General features: G+C 34.7%; 1 protein-coding gene across 1 annotated transcript in view; it reads left to right on the top strand.

Moving 5' to 3' along the window:
* The first annotated feature begins 764 nt into the window (after positions 1–764).
* Positions 765–23014, top strand: part of nsl1 (non-specific lethal 1) — a 40313-nt gene continuing 18063 nt past the window's right edge. The window contains exons 1-2 of the mRNA XM_088232831.1: positions 765–2100; positions 21837–22121. Coding sequence (XP_088088957.1) covers positions 1508–2100; positions 21837–22121 — 878 coding nt within the window. The 5' untranslated portion in view covers positions 765–1507. The remainder of the gene's footprint in view (positions 2101–21836; positions 22122–23014) is intronic.

The raw sequence follows: 23014 nt of genomic DNA, 5'->3' as shown, positions 1-23014 counted from the left end.
TCGTAATATTGTCTAGATTTATATTAACATAGCACTGTGTGCACAACATTAAATTTAAACAAATAAACAAATATACAGGTATTATCAACACAAAACTGATTTAAACTTACCGCTAAGCTAGCTATGCGCATGCGCAAATAGCCATGCTTTGAATTTTATTGAATTTTATGATTGTTTTACCGATCACACGCCCTACATAAATACAATGTTATTTATTAATTTTCCTCTCCACTCTTTGTTATATTTTGGAAATAACTATTCCGAATTGAAGCATTTTGTTTGATGATTATAATACTGTCGTACTGTTTTTCTTAAAATCATTTTAACTTGTTTTTCATGGAAAATACAATACATTTAATGGGCGTGGTGACTGCCGATGTCCGTTGCCAAGGCCGCGTACCTACGCATACAGCGCTATTGTCAGATCAAATGAGATACTATTTTGAAATGGGTTAGCGCCAAAAAGCGTAGGGTACTAGTTTTGTGGCTTATCGACCCAAAAAAATAAAACCGGAATTACAAATTGCAAATAAATGTTTAGGATTTAAAAAAAAATTATTAAACCTTTTGTTTAATTTACAAAATTACTAAATATTCAGGAAACAAACCAAAGTATACACTTTTTTATTATCGAAAAGTTCAAATGCTGAACCAATAACCTACCTGTTTATTAATTATCTTTATATTTTCCGTTTTAAATTTAGAAATAAGTTTGATCTTATTAACATTTTTAAATCACCGAGTTTGATTTGAGAGTACTCATTTCGATCCGATGATGATACGTGGGGCAATATATGTCCGTCTCAGTCGTTTTCCGAGTGTCGCCGCGGAAGGATTTTACGTCTGTCGCTTCGAGGTATTCGTTATTTGAGTGCAAGTGTATTTTACTGGCATCTATTCCGCCATTGCTGATACAAATTCAACAAGATTCTATGTCTGTGTCGCATTTTATTTTTTTCTTTTCGTTTTAGAGATAGGTCTCTGTTTAAACCGTCGTAACAATCACAGTGAACCGTATAAATAGCGTGTATCGGTATTTGCGGTCGGAATAATCACAGCTTCCGACGGGTGCAGTTCTACCGGAATCATCACGTGGGTTATTTCGACGTCGCTTTATTATTTATGCCGGTTAGCGGTTAGTTATATGTCCCGAAGATCAAATATGCGTTTTTCACTTTCCCCGGATTATGTTTCGGCCGGATATTTCCGCTGACATAAGACATATCGTAAACAGTTCCGAGTTGAATGTTAGGTTTACAGTTTCAGAACAAGGGAGTGCGGCGCGAGCGGGAGCTGGAGGTTCGGGCGCGAATGTCAAGAAGCCGGCGAACTATCTGAGTCCGATAACCGGCAGCCGCGTTTCCGCCGCCATCAGCCCCTCGACTGTGCCAGCGCCGTGACGTAATACGAGAGTCGGTTTCCGCGTCTCGCTCCGCCGGCCGCGGCGGACGATGCGTCGCGCGTTATCGGGGCCGTCCGCGGCGCGATAAGCTGCGCTAGGCGCGACATGGCCCCCGCGCTGTCGGAGGCCGGCAGAGATACCTACCACAGCCACAGCCAGAGAGAGGGCGAGCTCGCCATGGACGGGCCCGCGGAGCACTTCCTGAAGGACGCGCAGGAGATGGAGCAGATCCTAGGCGAGCTGGGCGGCGCCGACATCCTGCGCGTCATCGAGAACATGGAGGGGGTGGACTTCCTGGAGCCGCCGGCCGGCGAGCGCGTGGCGCTGGCGCAGGCGCGCCTGGAGCGGCGCTGCCAGTTCCTGCGGCGGCGGCTGCGCATGCAGCAGGCGCGCGCCATGGGCAAGCACGCGGCCGAGGAAGCGCGCGGCGTGCTGCGCGCGGCGGGCGGCGGCGGCGCGCTCACGCGGCGGGCGGCGCGCGCGCTGGCGCAGCGGCTGCGGCTGGGCGCGGGCCGCGTGCCCCCGCCGCCGCCCTGGCTGGCGCCGCCCGCGCTGGCGGCGGCGGCGGCCGCGCTGCGATCGCAGCTGGGGCTGGTGGCCGCACAGCTGGACTCGGACGCCACGCTGTCCTCCTCGGGGGCGGAGAGCGCCGACGAGGCGGTGCTCTACAACAATGCCCACCAGCAAACGATGCCCCTGTGAGTACTCGTATCTCGAATGTATTCAATAAAAACGATGTAATTTCAGGCGGAAGATTATGACACCAAAAAGCTATCAGTTTGATAAGCGCTTCCGGTGTGAAAACGAAACACAATCCAGACCATATGGATAAAAAATACTGTTACCATGGTTGCAGCTTTTCCCCCTATTACAAAAACAAGAGTCGGAAAGTACTTGCCTAAACCATAACGCGGTGGTGACTAGAACTAGCCTTGCCTTCCATATTATTTATTTAGTATAGAACCGATCAGAGAAGTCGTAAAATTTTGCTTTCACGGAAAATATCCTTGAACTTACCCCGTCGATTTGTAATACGGATTACTAACAAATCTAAATTATTATTCATAAAGCAATACCAATATCATCTAAATAGTCTTGTATTGTGCGTGTCGTGTTTGTGTCGGCGTATTCTGTTTTCCCGCCTTTTTGTGGACTGCACAATAATATCAGCTGATTCTGTAGTTAACTTTTTTGTCTTTATTTACGTGTCGTACTTACCGAGACGGTATACTTAACTTCTGTACTATCTCTGTCTACCTCGGTATGCTCTACCAATTGTCATTTCTGACCTCAAATGATTGAATTCAACTAATAAGTGTCGCTGAAACTTTTCCGCACTCCTTTCTAAATTAAAATTTAAAATAGTTCTCTTTCGCATTTTAAATACGCTTCTGCGATAAAATTGGCCATTCCAAAGCGGTTACGAATTCAAATAAATCCCAATTATATTTTTAAAAAATGGTACCTTGAACATGATTTGTATATGACTTTTGACAATTACCAAGACGGTGTGCTTAACTTTCGTCTGTATTTATCTACCGAGGTATTACAAAGCCGGCTCTTTTGTCATCTCGATACGTACCCTTAGGATAGTAAAAAAGGTAGAAAAAAATATAATAAGTATTTTTTTTTTTATGATGGCAATGTTTTTACGACTACATGTTTACAATATGTTATTAGGACAGCATCTAGCCACATTACTTCTGCATCAGCTAGTCGGATTAAAAACTGACAAGTCACGTCAGAATTTCGATCGACTTCAAAGTTTTCTTATTTCTCTTTCGCATTTTAAATAGGCTTAGAAAAGTAGAAAATTGGGCACCCCGGAACAATAAAAAAAATGAAGTAAATTGTAATTAAAGCAAAAATAACTCGGTGGAACCACATTTTTGTCACTTTTATAAGAGATAGCGTGGGATGCTAGACCTCTCGGTACATACTGATGTATCCACCTCTAAACTTGAAGATACAGTAGCGAGCACTGAAAATATCAGTTATTTAAAAACAATTTTTTTTGTTGTGATTTCTTAATAGCTTTTCAGTCCAAATTATTAAGCAATACTGTTTAAAGATGATGTACAAATAAGTGCCTATTTAGTAATTTTTTTTTTTTTTTCATAATTTTATAGTGAATTTGTAGATTTTCGATTTTTTCGCACAAAAATGAAAAATGCATATATAATTTTAAAAACCACATATAATTTTAAAATCCACATAGGTATTTATTTGAAATAAAATGACATATTATTATTATGGATAACTTATATAGCGCCATTTTCGTAATATAATACCTCAAGGGCGCTTTACATAGTGATTCTAATATATAAATAAATTTAATTGAAGCTTTTAAATTTGTAATTTATTTATTTTTTAAATATTTTGTTGTCACATGCTACGGATTTATTCAAATGTTTTAGAGAACAAGTGGGTTTTAAGTTTTTTCCGAAACATCACTTCACTCTCACAGCCTCGCACGTCTGCTGGGAGAGCATTCCATGCCGTAGGGCCTGCGACCGCAAATCCGTGTTCACTAAATTTAGTGCGCTGTTTTTGCGCAGAGGTATAACAACTTTTCCTCTCGCCATAGACGTAGCTGATCTAAGCGTGAGACGCCTGTCAGATAGTTCACCTGGAATGCATAGTTCCCTTAGATATTCCGGAGCAGAGTTGTGAAGTGATTTATACATAAGCCAACAAAGTTTGTATTCCGCCCTCTGTGGAAAACGTAGCCAGTGTAATTCCCGAAGTAGTGGAGTGATATGACTGAGATTCCGAAAATAAGTCTCGCTGCTGCATTTAATACAGAATGTAGGCGAGTCATTTTGTTCATTGGCAGACCTGCATAGATACTATTACAATAATCGACTCTAGACACATAGGAACATAACACTAACAATTATCAAAAACCAACAAAATCTGTATTTTGTTTCTCCTCCTTTTTTTTAATTACTGCTTCAATACGTTTTGGCATGGATTTCACCAAATTTTGTATGTAGTCTTTGGAAAAAAAATCAAACCACACTTTTGCGATGATGTTTTTAAGGGTTTTCTTTGACGAAGGCTTCAGTTTATTTATTTAGATTGTTATTTTATGCCGCAAGTTCTCGATAGGGTTCAGGTCAGGATTTTTTCCGGGCCAATCCAGCGTTGGAATTCCATGAATTTTCATATATTCTTTAACTTAAAATTATTTTAATATAAATCACAGTGTCATTATAAATCACAGTATCTTGGAAAATGAACTCAGAAATACAGGAATAGTGCATTTCAATTGTCGAGAATAAATACTCTTCCAAAATTTTTTTGTTAACTTCTGCATTCACAGTTCCTTTTATGAATGCTAATTGCCCCACTCCATAAAGGGAGAAACATCCCCAGACCATTTGTCCAGCAGGATGCTTCACTGTTGGTCAAAGACACTCATCGCTTAAACGTTCTCCAGATCTTCGTCTCACGTACTGAATTCCATCCGAACCAAATAAATTAAATTTACTCTCAGCGGAGAAAATAACTCGTCGCCAATCGAGTTATATATTTTTTAGCCCATTCTAAGCGGGCAAAGCGCATTTTTTTGGTCAGTAGCGGCTTTTTGCAGGCCTCCTGGCAAAAAAGCCGCTCGCTCTCGGAGTCTTCAGCGTACGGTGTGGACACCCACTTCAGAACCACCAGCCTTTATGAACTCTGTCTTTATATCCACGGCACTTTTGAATCGATTCTGCAAACAGATTCGCTTCAGCAGTCGATACTCAGCATGTGTTGTTTTTTTTTTATGCCTAGTACCTTTTTTTCGATCTAGACTTGCAGAACCTTTAATTTTTTTTATACAATCTAACATTGCAGTGTGACTGCATCCAATCTGAACTGCTATAGCTCTGGAACTCACTTTTTGCGTCGCCAAAGTTAAAATAGTATTTTTTTGTAAAATGCTTAATTGCTTAACCCTTAGACTGCTAAACAACGATATATCGTTGTTGTTAATCCCTATCATAAAGTTCTAACTAGACTGATGCTGACGTCATAATCCCCAAAAGGGTAAATGAATTCGGGAACTGCTTGTTGCACTAAACGTCAGTGGTAGAAAACATTTTCAAAACATAAAAATTACTTATTCGACTGGTTATTATACATTTTCGTACCCATTTCAGCCCTACGGAAAATTTAATACAAAAAATGTTTTCTTACGCGCTGTAAAAATTCGAGCATTAAATTGTACAGCAAAGTTTCTTGAAAATTAATAAAAAAATGATATAAAATATTTTAATAAAAACGAACTACTTTGAACGACGTCACTTGTTCATATGAATCAACCAATGATAAGAGGGTTGTGGAAGATTTCCGGTTTGCTAATCGTCAATGGAGCAATCAACAGAGCAAATCAAGAAAAAGCGGAAGAGAACTTGCGACGTCACACGTGGATTAATTTCGGAAATACAAAACTTTAAAAAATCGTAGCGCCGATAATACGATACATAAAAATTGAAAAAAAAGCTTTGTTTAGTAGTTTATTAACAAATATATAATTTTTTTTAAACAACTAAATTTCCTCGTTATACATTTACTTATGATGTTTAAATTTGCAGTGCTTTTAAAAAAAGAGAAACGACTAAACACAGGAAACTTCTAGCTAGCCGGGACCGGAAACAGGGAATTTTTTACATTGCAAAAACAGTGAAATAAAAAATAAATCATTTTAATATTTAGAATTTTTAATCACTTATATGATATCTGAGAAAAATAATTATATTTTGTGTCTTCCCTGCTATTATACCCGATCTAGTGATTACAATAATATTGATGTATTTCCGTAATGAATAACTAATTGAATACTTTACCTTTAATATAATAACTCTTATCTAGTAAGGTCCCTATATCACCGGAAAACCCCATAATTAAGAATATAAACAAATAAGTAAAGAGCCATAAAATATAAAAATAATTCACCATGGAACCTAAATGATAGTCAATTAGGACGTTTGAATATTAAAAAATCATGTTTTGATTTATTATAATGGGTACCTACAGTAATGTGAAATTAAAATGTTTGAGCTGTTCATTAGGTAGTAATTATTACTCTACAAACAAAACGTAATTATTACTATAGAAACTCTATTCTAGAAACTATTCTACAAACAAAACGTAATTGTGGTAAATAAAGTATATCAGCCCGATCTTGATCCAAAATTATTTTAGAAATGCTTCTTCGATTTTGAGCTCTTCATAAGAGTCATATAAACTATCATCACTATCACTTAGAAGTTGATCGTTATTGTCGAATTCACTTTCGGAATAGGTTGAGCTGCTAAGCTTCCAAGTTTCTAGGTGAGGTATTATTATTTCTATATCACTTTTAATATCCGTTATCATTTTGAATGATATACTTTGTATATTTATTCACAATAAAAAGGACCCTTTGCAGAGTTAACTTGTCAGTTAGAGTAACAAAGTAAGATTAAAAATATATATAAATGTACACAATATGTAATTTACCACAGCTGTTTGTAATTTCAGCAACTGTTGTCTATCTCGCTCAATCCATTATGCGTGAACTAGCTATTAGTGAAACGGAATATTTTTCTTGGAAGTGATATCAATTTGTGAGACAGTTGTACGAAAACATTAATTTTTAAATTAAAATTATATTATAACATCTACCAAGAAATAACATCACTTCTTAGTACATTTACCCGTTATCATGAAGTTTCATTCTAAATAACTCCATAATAACATTTGGACATACTCAAAATATTGTTGATCGAAATAACTTGCATAAAAAATTTAAAGTATTTTTAGGCATTACCTAGGAGGTGAAATAATTTATCCAGATGAAACTCGCCGAATTTAATAAAGGTTTCAGCTCTTTTAGTTTGCAAAAGTCAACAGATGCAAGAGTTGAGGTAATGTAAAAATAATCATGAATGGTGAATATTTCGCAGTGTGTAAAGTGGCCATTTAAAACAGCCAATGACAGATCATAAGTCCTGTAAATGCCTAGACTTCCATATTCCCTTGGCAAAAATGTTGCAACCAATTCCAAGATATATTTTACTCAACTTTTGTTTAGCATGCATTGATGAAAGTGGTAGGTTTGATAATAAGGGCACTTTGCCCCGCAATCAACAAAAAAACCATCATAAAACTGTCGTTTCAATAATAACTATTAAAACAATGCGCCTTGAGATTGCTGTGCGAGATCATTTTTGTTTGTTTTTATTTTCGATTAAGAAAGGGTTTACAACCGCTGTACGAGAATGTGTTGCGGGCGGCACGAGTTGTCTATCTTGCTCACTCCACTGGGCTTGAATTAGATATTTATGAAATGGAAGATTTTTCTTGGAATTGCTATTAATTGATAAAACAGTAGTGTGTTTGGAAAACAACGTATTCGATAAAATATTTTTTAAATGTATAAATAAGAGGATTTCTGATAAGATTCTTGAAAAACTGCGTAGCAGCGTAAGGGTTAATATATTTGTGAATTATTGCAAAATTTAACCCTTACGCTGCTACGCAGTTTTTCAAGAATCTAATCATAATCTTATTATTAATATATTTTAAAAATATTTTATCGAATACGTTGTTTTCCAAACACACTACGGTTTTAAAAATTAATAGCAATTCCAAGAAAAATCTTCCATTTCATAAATATCTAATTCAAGCCCAGTGGAGTGAGCAAGATAGACAACTCGTGCCGCAAATAGACAATTTTCGTACAGCGGTTGTAAACCCTTTCTTAATTGAAAATAAAAACAAACAAAACTGATCTCGTACTGCAATCTCAAGGCGCATTGTTATTATTGAAACGAAATAATTATGATAGTTTTTTTTTTGATTCTGTGTGCTCTGTTTTATATTATCAAACCTACCACTTCCATCAATGCATCTAAACGAAAATTGGGTAAAATATATCTTGAAATTTGACATTTGAAATTTGAAACAGAGAGGGAAAACATTTTTGACAAGGGATTATGGAAGTCTAGGCATTTACAGGACTTATGATCTGTCATTGGCCGGTTTAAATGACCACTTTACACACTGCAAAATATTCACTATTCTGGGTATGTTTACACATCCACATTCACGATTATTTTTACATAACCTCAACTCTTCCATCTGTTGACTTTTGCAAACTAAAAGAGCTGAAACCTTTATCGATGTCGGTGAGTTTTATCTGGATAAATTATTTCACCTCCTAGGTAATGCCTAAAATTACTTTAAATTTTTTATGCAAGTATATTAATCAACAATATTTTGAGTATGTCCAAATGTTTGTGGGGAGTTATTTAGATTGAAACTTAAAGGTAACCGGTAAATGTACTAAGAAGGAATATTATTTCTTGGTAGTTGTTATAATATAATTTTAATTAAAAAAAATAATATTTTTGTACAACTGTCTCATAAATTGATATCTCTTCTAAGAAAAATATTCCGTTTCACTAATAGCTAGTTCACGCAAAATGGATTGAGCGAGATAGACAACAGTTGCCGAAATTACAAACAGCTGAGGTAAATGACATATTTTTTTACATTTATATATATTTTTAATCTTACTAACTAACAATTTAACTCTGCAAAGCGTCCTTTTTATTATGAATAAATTTACAAAATATATTATTCCAAATGATAACGGATAGTGAAAGTGATAAAGAAATAATAGTACCTCGCCGAGAAACTCCGAGGCTTAGCAGCTCAACCTATTCCGAAAGTGAATAAGACAATAACGATATTTTTTTAAGTGATAGTGATAATAATTTATAATATGACTCTTACGAAGAGCACGAAATCGAAAAAGCTTTTTCTGAAGTATTTTTGGATCAATATCGAGTTGATATACCTCATTTATGTTTTGTTTGTAGAATAGTTTGTAGAATAGAGTTTGTATAGTAATAATTACGTTTTGTTAGTAGAGTAATAATTACTACCAAATGAACAGCTAAAACATTTTGATTTCCCATTACTGTGTGTGCCCATTATAATAAATTAACAAATTATTTTTTTAATATTCAAACGTCCTAATTGACAATCATTCGGTTCCATGGTGAATTATTTTTATGTTTTATGGCTCTTTACTTATTTGTTTATATTCTTAATTACGGGGTTTTCCGGTGATATAGGGACCTCACTAGATAAGAGTTATTATATTAAAGGTAAAGAATTCAATTAGTTATTCATTACGGAAGTACATCAATATTTTCGTAATCACTGAATCGGGTTTAATAGCGGGGAAAACACCAAATATAATTATTTTCCTCAAATATCATATAGGTGATTAAAAATGTAACTATTAACATTGATTTATTTTTTATTTCACTGTTTTTGGAATGTAAAAAAGTTCACTGTTTCAGGTCCCGACTAGCTAGAAGTTTCCTGTGTTGTTTAGTCGTTTCTCTTTTCTTAAAAGCACTGCGAATTTAAACATCACAAGTAAATTTATAATGAGGATGTTTAGTGGTTTTAAAAAAAATAAATTGTTAATAGACAAAGCTTTTTTTTTCAATTTTTATGTATCGTACTATCAGCGCTACGATCTTTTAAAGTTTTGTATTTCTGACATTAATCCGCGTGTGACGTCGCAAGTTCTCTTCCGTTTCTTCTCGGTTAGTTCTGTTGATTGGTCCATTGACGATTAGCAAACCGGAAATCTTACACAACCCTCTTATCATTGATTGATTCATATGAACAAGTGACGTCATTCAAAGTTGTTCGTTTTCATTAAAATATTTTCAATGATTTTTTATTCATTTTCAAGAAACTTTGCCGTACAATTTAATGCTTAAATTTTTACTGCGCGTAAGAAAACATTTTTTGTATAAAATTTTCCGTAGGGCTGAAATAGGTACGAAACTAAATAATAACCCGCCGAATAAGTAATTTTTATGTTTTGAAAATGTTTTATACCACTGACGGTTAAGTGCAACAAGCAGTTCCCGAATTCATTTACCCTTTTGGGGATTATGACGTCAGCATCAGTCTAGTTAGAACTTTATGATAGGGATTAACAACAACGATATATCGTTGTTTAGCAGTCTAAGGGTTAATACTTGATGTCAACATGTTGAGTCACAATAAAACTGGTCTCATTATTTGAGTAAGACCCTATTCAGGTAGAAAAAAAAGAAGAGTGGGGGTAATTAGTTCTTAGAACTAATTTATACCCGCACAAGCTCTTTCTAATAGGTGAAAAGATTTCTGTCGCGTTACTGTATATCATATTTCTTAACCTTCCCATAAACGTTTTTTTGTTTCGTATTGGGATGTGTTGCAAAATGTAATTTTCTAAGTATACTTCGAGATAGAGTAATGTGGCGTTCTATCCTCTCTGCCTACACACGTACGGAGAAATGGCGTGACGGTCGGTCAAGGATGAAGTACCGAGTCACCTTTCCATATAACAATGTTTCACATTGTCATTGTATAATTCTGTACTGTACTATGCACATAGTATTTTCCCATATTATGCATTACAAATTTGAATCATCGCCAAATATGATATTTTGTAGCAATACGATTGGTTATCATTCGCCGAGTGATAATTGACCACGTTGTCCCTCCCCTCTCCGTCTCCGGAGGCCGCCTATTGGTCGACTTTTGGCGCCATTATGATACTTTTCTTGGCGATTGCGACATTGTTGCGTGGTTTAGTCATTACCGCGGATCGTTTTCTTTCACTTGCTCTATTATTCTTGTACCACGAACGTGAACGTATTTGGTATCGTCAAACGGGGTTATTCTGCCTAGTTCTTGTATAATTTATTTTTTGTTTGGTGTTTATATTTCCTTTCGTATTGGTGGGTCCCCTGCTATCTTGTTTTAACTTTTGCACACATTTTCTTAGCATGTCTCAATAGTTAGTATCATAAAATAACATTTCCATGCACTTATTTCGCGTTTACAAAATATAGGATTAAATATGGGATTGCTTAAAAAAGTAACCAAACCCTTTAAAAAACCAGTAACTGTTACATTTATTTATTTACACAAATCTTTATATTAAAAAAAATATATATTTCGAATACAAACAGATGTACAGGTTAAATTATCATGAATAAAAACTATAAAAAATGTATACCTAGTAGGGTCTGCCATCCAATAATATGTATTACGATGGTTTAAATATACCATATATTAAAATTAAAGAAATATGACAAAACAAGGAGATAGTGGGAAGGAAATTGATAAAGAGAGGTGAAGGATGAATAAAGGAAAGTAGGAGTGGAAAATTGCATTTGATTTAATGATTAAGAGCAAGAAAAAATACAAAACGTCTATTCTCTGTTATTGTGAATCAAGCATGTTAGTTCTCTTCTGTACCTTTTATATGAGTGTTAATTATATCACATCTATATATTAGTTTGATTCGCAGTAATCTTGAATATGCCTCATGTGTATGGAGTCAGCAATATCAAAATCGTATAAGCTTGATAGAATCTATTCAAAAAAGTTCTTAAATTACCTTTTATATAAGCTTCAAATTTCTAACCCTCGTTCAAATTCAAATTACGAGCAACTTCTCTCTTTTTTATTTTGATTATCTGACAAAACGTCGCGTTGTTTTCGATACAAAATATCAAACCTTAAAGTAGATACTAATCTCTTCGATGAAATGCTGCGACCGCTGTGACCGCTGCGACCGCTGCGAAAATTAATACACGACGAAGTTTGTTATGAGCGAATTCACGAAACATATTATTTATTTTCTACCAAGATGTATTGGAATTTTTAAACGACGAACTAAATACTTTTTTAAAAATACTGCCGCCATTTTCGGCAGATTTTTTTGCGAGCGACACGCTCACGCCAAGCAAATCGCTATTGTCAACAAGGTCCCGTCCGTACGTGTTTACACGAGGACAACGCGGCCGCGCGCGGTGGTGGAGGTAATCATTGTTCCCGGAGATAGCCTGCCTAGCTCGGTCGCAATGTCTCCGGTCGATTTTTTGTCCTACTAATTGCTGTTTTCGCGTGGACAATGGTCGAGTCGCGGGACAAAACGATATTGTATTGTCTGCGTGTAAACGGCCTAAGAAATGATGCAATCTTTGGTAACAGAACGGTTTGCGGGTCGATATTTGATACCGCTGACATCTCTGAACGTGCTTATCCAAATATTCTATTTATTTTTGTGCAACAAGGGAAGGTTTTCGCTAGGAAAACTCTTGACCGAATGAAATATTTTTCTCCTTATCTAAATAAATATTAATTTAGTCCATTATTTAATTAATTTTTATATCGATCGAAGAAACGAAATGTTCCGTTCTTATTACGCAACATGTTGCATAAACTTGATTACAAAGCAGATAGTACATTACCATATTATTCGGTATCCCGACCTAATTTTCCGTGTCATTTCTTTGTGTAGCAACTAATTGCTACGCAATAAGAGGATTCGTTGCTGTCTCTCTCCTACTTGCGTTGTTTCCGTCATTCTGTCCTCTGCCGGTGGATCAATTCATTCATGAGGTAACCGTACCTCCGGGCGCGTTTGTCCAATGGTGGAATAACCGTGAGCCACTGGTAAAATGGTGTAGTTTTCTTCACGCTAACCGTCCGTTAAGGTTTTACCGAAATACAATCTGGCCCCTTTCTGATGTTGGTAGTTGATCGCGTACTAGACACTAGAAACTAGAAACAAAGTTGATAGATATATGCGCTGTGCAGTTATGGAGGTATAATAAAAAATATTTATTGTTGAATTCAACATAACGAAATTTTTTTCCCCTCTTTCCGGTGAAATTTTTATTTGTTAGGAACGAATATAAAGTCCATCTTTTTTGTTCGATAGTGGCAGAGTGTGAATAGGGGCAAACTTTCATTGGATACATAAAACAATACTTTTATTTTATTATTATTAATAAAATACATAGTAAATATAAAAAAAACTCATTTGGGACCGTGCATATAAAGAAAACATTTTTGTGACAATTCATAATATCATACATAGTTAAAACATCAGAAATAGTAAGAAAACATTTTATAAGAAACATAAAACACAGTACTTAACACCATCTGTATAAATTACATTAATAACTGTCACTATAAAAAATATTTAATAATTGGGACACTTGGATTTTCTATTCGACTTTTCGTGTTTTAGCTCATCGGGCAGTTTATTAAATTCGGAATGGCCGATATTTTCCAGATACCTTCTGCCGAACTTCGTTAAGCGAAACTTAGACACATGAAGATTCCCCGAGTAACGCGTATTGTAATTGTGAATATCATGACCAACAGAAAAGTTTATGATATTCAAAATAGTATTGGTTATGCCATGCAGTGGCATCACCTTGAAAGGAAGTATGACTCTTGACTCTCCTTTGACTCTCTTGGTTTATTAAATAAGGCGTCAGATTGTCTGACAATACTCTGAAAGCGCCGAAACCGTTTAATTAACAAATATAACTATTTGGATTTGATAATCTAATGACGGTTTTAATTTGATTCCAATGGCGATGAGTATACTTTTTTTTATATTGTACTTATGCTTGTTTTATTTTTTGTTCTCGTAGAGTAGTGGTCGGCGCGTTAGCCTACCGTACTTAATATCACGTGTTCGATTTCTGGCGCGTTTGATGCAAAGAAAAATAAAAAATAAATATAACTAATGATCAAAATACTCGATGCACTTCATTCGGTTTACCGACGCAGTGTCCTGTGCATAGATCTTGTGTCATGTAACGAACAACTCTATTTATTGTGACAGAAGAATAAGCCTGCAGATATGTTCGACATTTTCACGATCGTCTCGTGGCGGCGACAAATTTAATATCTAGTGTGATTACTGTGATTGTAGGCATTTGTCACCTCAGTAGACCGTTGCAGAGCTATTGTACAAACCCAAGTCATGTGTTATTGGTTCCGTTAGTGCGTTTTCTCTCGTCTTGTTTCTAAACGTCAACTGTATTTTACCGGGAAAGTTAGTTACTTAAAATAGCCTACCTTTCCGCGCACCTTCATAGTACTGCATACAGGGTGTTCATTAAACCCTCTCACATCCGAAACCACGATGATCAGTATGAGCAAGAAGACATATTGGCACATTAAATTAATTTTTTAGACCGAATAAAATTTTAAAAAATAAAATAACAAAAAAGCAAATGGTTGCGTACTTCTGCAGGGAAGAATCGAGGAGGGGTGGAGGGGGGAGTCTGATACGTCCGCGGTTGTCGGCGTATCATCGTAATATACATTAGAAAAAACAATTATTTTGTAGGGTATATCTGATGGAAAATATACTATAAAGTTTTATATAAGTAAGATAAAAATAATTTTCGAGCGGTAGATTACGTCTTTTGATATTTAGAAAACAGGAAAGTCACTAAACAAAAATTATAAATATTTTTTTATAAAAAAAATACAATCATATGACAGAAATGTTCTATTATTCCTTCATTCTTTACTAAATTCTACATTTGGCACAACGCTTTTCAAAAATATTCGTAAAATATTGTAATACAAACCCCTTTTTCTGGATGAATTATGTTTTTGAATGATTTTACCGTAATAAGTCATTTATTTTTAGTCCGTTCTTAGCAAAAAAATATTGCCGCCAAAGGCCAATAGGTATGAATATTAAAATGTTGCAAAAAACGTATTGTCCAAATTCAATATTTTCAACCAAACTGTTCTATCGAAAAAAAAACCGAGAACACAATGCCAATATAAAAGATTCGAGCCAAACTATTTTAACTGTTTTCTTAAGATTATTTATTGAAAGCATAATTTAACCTAGAATTTAAGAAAAATACTACAAGTTTTCATTTAAAATTTGGTAAGGTATCTAAAATAAAACACTTTTATTGGATTTAATTCTACTTTTAAATTTTTAAAATATATATAACGCGTTTCGTCTTGTCGGGACATTATCAAATAGGAGTTTATCGGTCATGTCTTTCTCGTTTTCTGCATCCATCAACATTCGCATCGTAAATCCCTTTAGCTGTTCTTTCGCCGTCCGTTCGCTCTACATTATATTATAATAATACAACACTATATTTTGTCGATAAATTACACGATCTTGTCTTAGGTCTTGTTGTAGACACTTATTTCAAATCTCACAACATATATTATTATACGAGCTGAACCCGGCAATGCTTTGCTATTGCTAGATTTTAGAATATACTCTTGTATATATTTAATTAACACAATCGAAAGTTTGATATCAATTTAGTTCAAATTAAATATGTACATATACATAATTATTTTTGTGTTTTGTGATATGCGGTGACAGGAATTTTGATAAATACGTATTTGAACTTTGTTTTTTTGTCACTCTTGCAGATGCCTCCCTGATACTATGCGGAAAAGACAACTGCATATCGGATCTTTTATGCCTATCTAAAATATAAAAAATCTTTTTTTTTGTCCCGTTTTCCGCACCTCAAAGCTAAACAGATTTTGTTATTTTTTTTAGACAGTATTAGGATGAAATTTTCTGAATCTGTACGTTTTATGTTTTTCAAAAATAGTCATATTTGTATACCGTGCGCCCGAAGACATTAGATAAAATTGTGCCGCGATTATGAACGCTATCTTCATCTGTACATATAGAAACGGTACACTTAACTTCTGCACTATTCTTATCTACCTCGGTATGTTCTACCGACTTGTCATCGCAACGTCATACGATCGAATCCAACCAATCAATGACCCCGAAAATTTAGTCCGCGTTATAATAATAATTATGGATAACTTATGTAGCGCTATTTTCGTAATATAATACCTCAAGGGCGCTTTACAAAGTGATTATATAAAGATCCTTACTTCATTAATTTTTTTTATTTCTCACTTATATTTTTAAAAGGCTGATGTGATAAAAAGTGCCCACTTCAAAACGTTTATAAACTCCAATAAATTCCAATTCAAGCAAAAAATGCTCGTTTGGACATTATTTTTATATGACTTGATGATTACCAAGACGGTATGCTTATCGATCGTCTGGATTTATCTACCGAGCGATTACAAAGCCGGCTCCTTTATCATCTAAATCTCGATACGTATACTCAGGAAGATAGTAAAACAGATGGAAAAAATATAACAACTCAATTTATTTTTTATAGTGGAAACATTTTACGCCTAGATGCTCTTGTATGTTAATATGGCGAAATCTGCCCACGCATCTAGGCGTTCATTTTCAAAACTGACAGTTATGTCAGAATTCAATTCGACTTTAAAATTGACTTATTTCTCTCATATTTTCAATAGGCCTTTAAAAAAAAAAGTATCAACCTCAGAACAATTAAAAATTAAAATAAATCGTAATTAAAGGAAAAATTGCTCGGTGGAACATTTTTGTCCCCTTTTATGCGTATCGAGGGGTACTAGACCTGTCGGTAACAAAACAGTATACTTACATCAAAACTTGATGGTGGGGGATCGGTAGTGTATCTTCGTAAACGCCCGGTAAAAGGTATCTTCAACTATGACGTCATAATTAAGCTATTTCACTAATGCGTAGATATGTGTACCGCGACGCACGCTTCCCCTTGTTACATATCGATCTATTGGGGGTCGGTAGTGTATCTTCATAATCGCTCGAGAGAATTTTTCTTCAACTATACCGTCATGGTGAAGGTATGACGTCCTTAGTTTCCCATCATAATCGCGGCCCTGGGCGTTTTTACGGGTTTTTGGATGGTTCTAGTTCCCATAGTCAAAAAACAGAACAATAGGGACAAACCAATGGTAAAAATATATTTTTTTATTTATACATACATTTCATATTTAACAAAATGGCACAAAAACACTGTCAATTTTTTCTTGTACCGGGAGTAGGCTCAGTATATGAAGGGTCGGCATGCCAGAAATATTAGTAGGCCTAATGTTGCAATCAGTTCCTATATGGGCAAATGTCTGTTCTAAGAAACTGATTTGTTGCGGCAAATATGGTTATCGAATATGTTTCCCACAAACAAAAATATTTTTTAAGAAATAGAAAAACAATTATAACCCAAAAGACAATATACATACATATATACAGGTGTTCTTTAAACCCTGTCACATCTGAAACCACGATGATCAGTATGAGCAAGAAGACATTGGCACATCAAAATAAATTTTTAGAACAAATAAAGTTTACAAAAATAAAATATTGAAAAAAACAAATGGTTGCTTACTTCTGCAAGGTTGAAGCGACGGAAGGGGAGGGGGGAGTCTGATACATCATCAACCACATGGTCACCCCCCCTCGCTTCTCCCCTGCAGAAGTAAGCAACCATTTGTTTTTTTCAATATTTTATTTTTTAAAAAATTCTGCGTTCTAAATATTTTTTTAAATATGTCTTCTTGCTCATACTGATCATCGTGGTTTCGGATGTGACAGGGTTTTAAGAACACCCTGTTTATATAGTTTACGTTGATAAAAAAATAAAATTTTAAAAATACATTTAAATAAATAATTAAAAAAGATTTTTAAATGATTTAATGGAATTGCATAACATTTAGATCACTATCCTTAATACATTTTTTGATTCTATTAATTACTGCTCTAGTGCCATATCCAGGGAGAAAACACGGGAATACGTTTGTATGAAGAAAGGTCAGACCGCGTTTCCTATTAAGGTTAAATATTATTAACTAAAGCAATCATAGAAACAGATTCGGTTTACTAAAATAAAACCAAAAAAATAAAAGTGAGCTTGATATTTTATTCGAAACGAAAATGCCTGATTGTGTCTTTTTTTTTTTTTTAAAGAAATATTAGCGTTCTTATAATTTACCGAAATATTTCAATTTTGCTGGCCATTTTCAGCGATTTGTAAATAACTCACTATTAGAAAATGGAAATCAAGTTGGGGTAGAGTGGGGCTCGAACCTCGGACCTCTGATCTGTGAGTCCGCAACACTAGCCACGGGACCACGTATAAGAAATAAAAAATAGATCAATTCAGGTTGAACTTGCCAAAAAAGAGTCAGGCTCTTGTGTTTGGAAAGTGTACAAAATAATATAAAATAGAAACAAAAATGTATAACCATTAAAAATAAAAAGTAAACAAACATTTAAAAATATAACACTTTAAAAAAAAAAAAATTAAGCTACACAGGCATATACATATATATACAGTGAGTGTCAAAAAAAAGTCCGCACACAAAAAACCTTATAAAATTCGATTTGCACTCTTAATGTAACACAATATTTTTGAATTATACCTAGGTACATGTTTTACCTAAATAATCCTTTTTTGTTTTTTTTTTTTATTTATTTAAATGGAACACTATTTGACCATCAAAAAGAATTTGACGATTTCACTAAATGTTCCAAGTTCGTATTATACCTGAAAAAAGTAATTAAACAATATTTTTTTTTTAAATGATTTAATATTATATAAAAAAGATTAAAACTAATAATTTGTGCATATGATACATAAAATAAAATAAATCAGTATTTTATAAAAGCTGAAATTCTTTTGGGCATGGATGAATATAAGTTTTTTAATAAATTTAATGATATTTCACTATCCCATATATCCATTATTAGAGCTTTTATATCAGTAGTATTTTTTCTAGGTTTCATTTTTATTTTCCTCTTCATAATGGCCCATAGATTCTCGATCAAATTTAAATCGGGAATATTCCCGGGCCATGCAAGAGACGTAATCCCTAAAGATTCTTCATAATCAGTGATCTGAAAAAAATAAATCTTATTAGAATCTAATATTATTAAAATTAGTAAAAGAAAAATAGCAATAGAACTAAGCGAAATAAATAATACAACTCACAGCACGCGCTCGACGGCAAGGTGCAGAATCGCCTTGAAATATTATTTCTGGAATATGCTCTGTTAGAGCCTCGATCGTTGGCAAAACATTTTTTTTATAGTTGCCTTGTATTTTTCGGAGTTCATTATAACTTGAACAAACTCAATAGAACCCACTCCATAAGCTGTGATGCAGCCCCATATCATCACATAAGGAGAATGTTTAACAGTTGGGAGGATGCATTCATCTCTATATCGTTCACCTTTTCCATAACATATTGTAGTCTTTCCATCCGACCCGATCAAATTGAATTTAGATTCAGATGAATTCAGATGAAAACACGACCCTACACCAATCATTCACAGTCCAGTTGCGTCTCAAGGGCCCACTCTAGTCTGTTTTTCTCAATTTTTTTTTTTTTTAGTTAAAAGAGGCTTTTTTGCCGGTCTTAACGCACTAAATCCCATTTCATGAATTTTTCTTTGAACTGTACAAACACTCACTTGCGTGGAATATATTTCCTGCAGTTCAGCGAATATGTTTGATGCAGATACGAAACGATTTTTCAAAACTAGTCGTTTTATTACACGCTCATCTCTATCAGACAACTTGCGCTTCCTTCCACTGCCTGATTTCCTCGTAAGGTAACCAGTTTGATGATATTTTTTTTTAAATCGCCTCACAGCAGCTTTTTCACAGAAATGTTTTGTTTCATCAAAGTCAATATAATGCTTTTAATTTCCACCGACATTTGTTTGCGCCTGGACATATTTAAGGAGAGATGTTATCTATCAAAGGTTTTTAATTAAACTAAATACGATATTGAGGGTAAAAGGTATGTTACTGCAAGACAAAGGTCTAGAAAGTGTCCGGGTTTAATGGTCAATTCCAGGAAAAATTATAATTATTAAATTTTAAGTGCGGACCTTTCATTGTTGCTCACTGTATATATATATATATATATATATATATAACCTACTTATACAATACATACAATACATACAATACATATACGAGGTGTGTTCAGAAAATTAAGGGAATTTTTTAATTTCACGGGTTCGGAGAGTCAGATTGTCAAAAATACAGTTAATGTTTGTTAAGTTAATGTTTAATGTATGTAAAGGAAGGAATTTATTCTTAATCTAAATGTTATTAAATATTTGTATTTAACCATTTACCGACTTTTTTATGTCTACCGGTTTCGAGACAATTTTGAAAAAATGAGATATGATGTTATTAGGTGCAGTAAGGTAAATTCTATGTTTTGCTAAACAGCCAGGCCGCTTTCATACAAAAAACTGTAATGATCACCTTCTGAAAATGATGTTGATCACAAAAACGGCATTTCTGAATTTTCAGAAAACACCCAACTCTAGAAAAAATTACGGTACTTTAAAAATCATTAAAATTAGTCAAATACATAATTAGATTCCTGTTTGTAATATTAAAAATAACAATAATATTCATTGTTAATCATTTGTTAAAGTCAGAAACATTCTAACTGTTGTGTAGATTTGATTATTTACTAATTTCACGAAGGTGCTATTATCTCCGTTTTACTTTTCTATGGCTGGCTGCTTTCTGCATAACTATGTTCAATTGATCCATCAATGAGATACCTCTAAGCTTTAAAAATATGGGGAGTAATTTTCTTAATCTATTTTTACTTTCCATTTAATATTTTGATCGATTATTATTCCCAGATATTTTGTCTTAGATTTTTCGGTCAGAGTAACACATTGAGAAGGACAGTTTGGTCCCTGCAGTTTCTGTCATGAGATTTTAGGTCTATATGATTTGGTCTATTTCTATTGTTTAATGTAAATACAAGGTTTTGTGGGTTTTTTCTGAATTCATTGTCATGTAACTTTGATCCAACCACTCTTTAAAATTTAAAAAAATCTATATTGGCCACTTTATTAACATAATTCCAAGTTTATTCATTGAAATTCATGGTAATTTGGTGCATTTGCTGTAATTAATGTGGAATAATTATTTTAATGTATTTAATAATTTATTTGTGAAATACTTCACATGTTATTTTCTGCATAGTCAATCTACTTTAAAATTATGCACTATTATAATGTTTTAGTATGAAAAAAAATATATTTATTAAATATTTAATCTGTTAGTCACATATATTTTTTTTTAGTGTTAGTAATTTTACTTGCCATTGACAGAATTTCCACTGATCGATTATTGAATTTATCAATGCGATTGACATAACATTAATTTTTTCATATATGTCGAGGGAGCTTTTTCTGACTGGGACATATCATCCCCCCCCTCCGCTATCCAGACTCGCGAAAGTCTAAATTTGTCAAATTGACTTTGAAGTTTTTGACTACATATAAAACAATTTACTCAATAATAATAGTAATATCCATTCAGTAATGACAATTATTTATTAAATATATCTTTAGTTGTTAATTTTGACACTTAATACATATGTTATGACTACCGCATTTGATATTATGCCAGTCTTGACGAATTATAAAAGATCATAGAAGAATATCATGTCAGAGAGCCACTATGCCCTCTGCATGTGGTTATAATAATCTTTTTAGTTATGGTACTTTGGCACAGTATACTACATTCCAAATTCTATTAAATCTCACACTAAACTCAAAAAAACATTACACATGGCGTGATATTTATTACCATGCATTCTGATATTTCCTTCTCGAAAGAGTTTTCCCTCTTCATTGCGATAAATTTAAATTAGATTGTTTGTTTGCTCGCAGGCGAAAGCGCGCCCTGTGGAGGTGGACGGGCGAGCGGGCGTGGATCGCCTCGCGCTGGGGTTGGCTGCAGGCGCAGGTGCAGGAGCTGGAGCACCGCATCCGCCAGCACGCGGAGCTGCTGCGCCAGGTGCGCGCCGCCAAGGGGCCCCCGCACGGCTACAGCGGTCCGCTGCCCGGCGCCGCGCGCACGCGCCCCCTGCGCCCCGCGCCGCGTCGCCGCAAGCTGCTGCAGCTGCACAACCTGCACACGGCCGCCGCCAAGGCCGCGCGCCCGTCCGACATCAGGTAGACTACACCGCTCCTTTGTTCGCTTTAATAATACCACTACAGTACTCCATCGCTCTATAATCCTGCAACTGCTATAATCCACCGTTTTTCCTAGTTGACGGCACAGAATCAAACTGTTATTGCCCATCTGTTGTATTGTACAACATGATACGAAGCTTGAGGTGATTTTCATAAAAATGGCGCGGTATAAATTATCCATAATAATCATCATAATGTCACTTTTTATAAATTTTGAAGGAATCTTTGATAGGCTCTGAATTTTAGTTTACAAACCTAATTTTAGCGCCAGGAGATAAACTGAAGATCTGTTTATCGTCGATGGCAATCCATCACTGCACATGTAACATCACCTAAATCATCACCATCGGATATGCCATTCAGCGGTAGATATATTCAAACATCGCTAGTAAAAACAAAAAGAAAAACTTGCTTATAATGTTTTTTCTCTTTCTAAAGTGGTCAAATTCGTCTTTCGTGGTGATGGATTTCCGCCGATGTTATCCAAGATTTTTTTTACCATAGTTTGCTTACACAAGATGCTAAAAAATCCGGTGACCTCAATATGCCTAAAATACATATTGACCGAATTCTGGTTTCATCATTTCAAATGTGTTCAAATGAGAAAGTTTGGAAAATTGGATAGAAAACATGTATTCTTACTAGTGACTGACTGAAACGAGATTTTAAGCCAAAACTGAATTTCAGCTTCTGTTCCACTTACGACCGAAACTTATTTAACCCTTTCCCCGCATTTAAAATTGACATATTTTATTTATTAGTTTAAACACTTATTTTGTTGTGATCATAAATATATATAGACTATACTTGATGAATACTTAAGCTATGAACCTTTTTGACAATAAGCTACTCACATATGCTATCCTTTGCGC

This window comes from Micrasema longulum, unplaced genomic scaffold (assembly GCF_059751315.1).
Source record: "Micrasema longulum isolate JH-2025_06_02 unplaced genomic scaffold, ASM5975131v1 h1tg001026l, whole genome shotgun sequence".
Taxonomy (NCBI): domain Eukaryota; kingdom Metazoa; phylum Arthropoda; class Insecta; order Trichoptera; family Brachycentridae; genus Micrasema; species Micrasema longulum.
This window is presented reverse-complemented; position numbering and strand designations above follow the sequence as displayed.